The sequence below is a fragment of the Octopus bimaculoides genome, chromosome 17 (genome assembly GCF_001194135.2).
Source record: "Octopus bimaculoides isolate UCB-OBI-ISO-001 chromosome 17, ASM119413v2, whole genome shotgun sequence".
NCBI lineage: Eukaryota > Metazoa > Mollusca > Cephalopoda > Octopoda > Octopodidae > Octopus > Octopus bimaculoides.
This window is the reverse complement of record NC_068997.1, coordinates 51,188,323-51,193,400: the sequence shown is the minus strand read 5'-3', so window position 1 is coordinate 51,193,400 and position 5,078 is coordinate 51,188,323. Positions and strand designations below refer to the sequence as shown.

At 36.1% G+C, this 5,078-nt stretch overlaps 1 protein-coding gene across 3 annotated transcripts in view; it reads right to left on the bottom strand.

The window, feature by feature from the left end:
* Positions 1 to 5,078, bottom strand: part of LOC106869971 (WW domain-containing oxidoreductase) — a 276,220-nt gene that overhangs the window by 181,643 nt on the left and 89,499 nt on the right. For all 3 annotated transcript variants that reach the window (XM_014915918.2, XM_014915919.2, XM_014915920.2), the window contains one exon: positions 548 to 726. In XM_014915918.2, coding sequence (XP_014771404.1) covers positions 548 to 726 — 179 coding nt within the window. The remainder of the gene's footprint in view (positions 1 to 547; positions 727 to 5,078) is intronic.

Genomic DNA, 5,078 nt, shown 5'->3' with positions numbered 1-5,078 from the left:
ATATATATATAGATTAAGAAATAGAGTCAAACGCAGGTGTAATTCAAACCATTACACAGTAATCACATTTGGTTAAAATGGCTTACTAATGTGTTTTGTTTCTCTTTTTTTCCTGACGAGCTGATAGCATTGTCTTACATCATTTCTATTCCCTCCGGAATAATCTCAGTGCTTTCTTCGAAACATATGCTGGAAGTATAAATGGTTCGAATAACACCTGTGTTTGACTCCAACTATAACAACTGCTCTCAAAAATAATCCAGAATCAGTTCGTGCCAGTCACAAGGCCAAACACCCCTGAAAGTTTCAACCAAATCCATCCAATGGTTCTTGAGATATCTTGTCCAAGGACAGACTAACAAACAAATGTGAATGAAAACAATACCTCCACCTTCATTAAGGCAGAGGTAATAACGAGTGGAAATTGAACCAGTGAGTGTTAGATAATAAGTCATTAAGACAATATGACTCTTCCCAGACACAACATGAAAATTAATTTCCCACTTGAAGGGTTAAAATCTATAAAGATAAAAATAATTGGACTTACCGATGCCACAGTTAGCTCCGGTGACAATGGCGTATTTCCCAGTGAAATCTAACCCCTGCAACACTTGCATACCAGTTGAGTTACCATCGAAGCGTTGACGGAAGTCATTTGGTGTATCAACCACTTCTTCAGCAAATGCTAGCCTGGGGTCTGTAAAAGTGGTTTTCTCATTGATGTGACTGAAAGAGATAAGACATGAATGAGTTCCCAGATTCATTTCAAGAGTAAAAATATAGAAAACAACAAAGTTTAGGGAATTGTTCTGGAAAACACTGTGTTAGGGGTACAGTCCACAAAACACTAAGAAATAAATACATTTCACAAAACACTCTATTAGGGGTATGTTCTACAAAATCATTTGGTTGGGGTAGATTCTACATTCCACAAATCAGTGTTAGGAGTACATTCCACAAAACATAATATTAGGGGTTAGCTCTACAGAAACAGAGCTAGAGGTAGGTTCCACAAAGCACTGTGATATGGGTACATTCCACAAAACACAGAGTTAGGAGTATATTCCATAAAATACCATGGCAGGGGTACCTCCTACAATGTACCATTATGGGTACATTCGACAAAATACAATGTTTGGGATATTTAGGGGTAGGTTTTGCAAAACCCTAAAGGGTATGTTTCACTAAATACTTGGGAGAGTAATATATTTATTACTTATTTTATCAACCCCAAAAGGATGAAAGGCAAAGTCAACCTCCATGGAATTTGAACTTAGAACGCTGGTGGCACGCCATAAGCACCATTCGTGCGTGGGTCGTTGCCAGTGCTGCCCAACTGGCTCCCCATGCCGGTAGCACATAAAATGCACCATCCAAACGTGGATGATGCCAGTGCTGCCAGACTGGCTCCTGTGCCGGTGGCATGTAAAAAGCACCTACCACACTCTCAGAATGGTTGGCATTAAGAAGGGCATCCAGCTGTAGAAACTTTGTCAGATCAGATTGGAGCCTGGTGCAACCTCCTGGCTTCCAGACTCCAGTCGAACCGTCCAACTCATGCCAGAATGGAAAACGAACATTAAACGATGATGATGATGAATGTAAAGACAGACGAAATGCCACTAAGCATTTTGCCCAGCATGCTAACGATTCTGCCAGCTTTCTATAAAATATTAAGTGATGGGGACACTCAACCAAAACATAGTATTAGGGATAGATTTTGCAGGAACAATTCGAGATATTGAAAAAAAGGAAGATAAAAACACTATCATATTTGTTTTTAACAGCAGACAAAATTAGTCAAAACAGCAGACTAATAGAACTACACTCAGAAGCAACAAAATTTGGTAAACAACAGAAGATAAAGAAATAGATATTTGTAAAAACAAAAATATTTAAATAGATAAATATTTCTTTGCAATCAATGTTCTTTGAAGAATATATCTGAAGAATTTTCTTTGTTGAATTTAAAAGCAACTGAAATATCACTAGTGACTTTCAGACAGAATTTAAAGAATGACCAAACAGAGATTTTGTGACTAGGTTCTGTAGTTAAGAAGTTAGCTTCACAATGACAAGGTTTCATGTTCAATCCCATGACACGGTACATAGAGAAAGTCTTAGCATTGTCTTAAGCAAACCAATGCCTTTAAAGTGAATTTGGTAAATGGAATGTGTTGTTTTAAGCCTTCCTTGCTTCCAAACCATATTATTTCAGATTCAACCAAAATCCTTGAGTTACTTTGTAACTTTTGCTGATTATGGCAGCATAGGCCCAGGAACAGGGGGCACAGGAGATGTCATCACACCTCCCAAAATATTTTGGTGGTGCAAAATCAAAATTTGCACCTCAAGTGCATAAAAGGTGATCTGTAGCTCAAAGTTAGGTTTCTACTCAAAGAACAAAAAACAAAAATAATTTAAAAAAAAAGTAAGTCCTTGTTCATAAAAATATTTTGGACCTGGGTTTGCATCCTCAAAACAAATTTCGTTCCTGAACCAATGTATAGCACACTTCTTTATGTTTCAATCTACGAAATTTATTCTCAAAGCTTTGCCAGACTGGAGCTAAAGCAGCATACACTATCCCAGAGTGGCAAACAGAAGGATTGAACTCAACATCACATGGTTAGGAGACAAAATTTTAAACTGCACAGCCTCACCCACACCTCTGACTAAGCTAACTTTTAGTAAAATTATACTAAAAGCAATTCTTTATTTCCTCGAGTCATTTTGTATTTCATATTAATAATCTTTTTATATTCTTAAAAATAAACATTGATTGCAATTTATTTGGTTGTTTTAAAGTTAATTATGGATAATAGAGAAGATTTAATGAGAAAGAGAGACACAGGGTGAATAATTTCTTGTTTTCTTAATAGAATTTCAATAAAATCCTGTTGCTGTCTTTGAGTTGGTGAGTTTCAATTGTTGAATTGAATTTAATAAAGTTACTTTGCTAATCAAAGAAAAGGAAATTTAATCATGGTTCCTTAACTTTTAATGTGTATAACATGAGAAGTTATGAGGAAAAGAGGAAAACGAGAATATGTGAGAAGTTATAAGTAACACAAGTGCGATGGAATATCTGTATTTGAGTGTGAAATCAAAGCGAAGTAACTAATTAGATACACTCAGAGTTTAACTGTTTCTCAGGAGAATTCATCATAAAATAATAATTATAAACAGGGTGGGGGGTTTGTGGTGAGGAGTTTGCTTCCCAATCACATGGTTTTCAGTTCAGTTTCACTGTGTGGCACCTTGGGCAAGTATCTTCTACTATAGCTTAAGGCCAACAAAAGACTTGTGAATGAATTTGGTAGACAGAAATTCAAGGAAGCTCATTGTACACACACACACTCACATACACACATACACATATATACATATATACATATATATATATATATATATATATATATATATATATATATATATATATATATAAGTATATCATCATCATCATCATCGTTTAACGTCTGTTTTCCATGCTGGCATGGGTCGGACGGTTTGACTGGGGAATGGCAAGCCAGGAGGTTGCACCAGGCTCCAATCTGATCTGGCAGTGTTTCTACAGCTGGATGCCCTTCCCAATGCCAACCACTCAGAAATGTTAGCACGCCGGGCGAAATGCTTAGTGGTATTTTGTCTGTCTTTACGTTCTGAGTTCAAATTCCGCTAAGGTCGACTTCACCTTTCATCCTTTCGGGGGTCGATAAATTAAGTACCATTTGCATACTGGGATCAATGTAATTAACTGGCCCCCTCCCCCAAAATTTCAGGCCTTGTGCCTAGAGCAGAAAAGAATATTGATAATAATATTGATGGTGATGAACATGACACTTGATGATGATGATGATAATGAATACGATGACACTGATGATGATGACAATGACGATGGTGATGATAATGAAGATGATGATGACAATGATGATGATATTGATGGTGATAACAGTGAATACAACACTATTGATAATAATGATGATGGTATTTATGATAATGATGATGATGATGATGATAATGGCAACGATGATGATGATGATGATGATGATTTTTCTCACTATGGAGTGCACAAGACCATTTTTTGTCTTTTTGGTTAAGATAGATCTCAGCAAAATATCGTTACCTCTTCACCTTCGTTATTTTTAATTGTTTTTGTTTTTTCCACATTTGTCTACAATTTAAAATTTTAAATTAATAAATCTGACACATTTTCCATAAATTAAATTACGTAAAGGAGAAAACTAAAATCAAATAAATTTTAAAAAGAAAACAAACTTGATAATTGTTTAAATTTTAATTAAATTACAACGAAAATAATAATTAAAAACACAAATGTAAATCAATAAAACATTTTATTTTTATTTCTAAATTTTAATTTTCAGATGAAAATTCTTATTTGATATTTCAAACATTTAAAGTTGGAGTTTATGAAAAATTGTTTAGTTTCATCATTTTAAAATTTCAAAACTAAATAATGAATTAAAGCTACAAAGATTAGCTTCCGTTTGGTTCCTTGGTTCCACTCCCTCTATCGGCCAAGAGATCCTTGTCTTGTGAGCTCATGTGTGCTGGTGCCACATAAAAGGCACCTGTACTGGTGCCACATATAAGGCACCCAGTACACTCTGTAAAGCAGTTGGTGTTAGGAAGGGCATCCAGCCAGAGAAACCTTGACAAAGCAAACAAGCTGTTTGCTTAAAAGGCTGCACAGTAAGATCGAACCTGGTATCATATAGTTGTGAAGTAAGCTTCTTAATCACATGACCATGATTGTAGCCATAGACTTTGAGAAATAGGATAAATCCAGTTGGTTCACATGGATTAGATTGGACCAATATTCTTTGGACTGAAGCCAGTTACTCTAATCCATGTCACTTCATCTTGGAGGTATGGAGAAAGAAACAGCAGGGACAGAAGGGGAGGAAAAGAGGGAATAGCAGAGAGAGGGAAAGGAAGAGGGGGATAGAAGAGAGAGAGAGAGAGAGAGAGAGGCTAGCAGAGAAAGAGAGAGGCTAGCAGAGAAAGAGAGAGGCTAGCAGAGAGAGAGAGAGGCTACCAGAGAGAGAGAGGCTAGC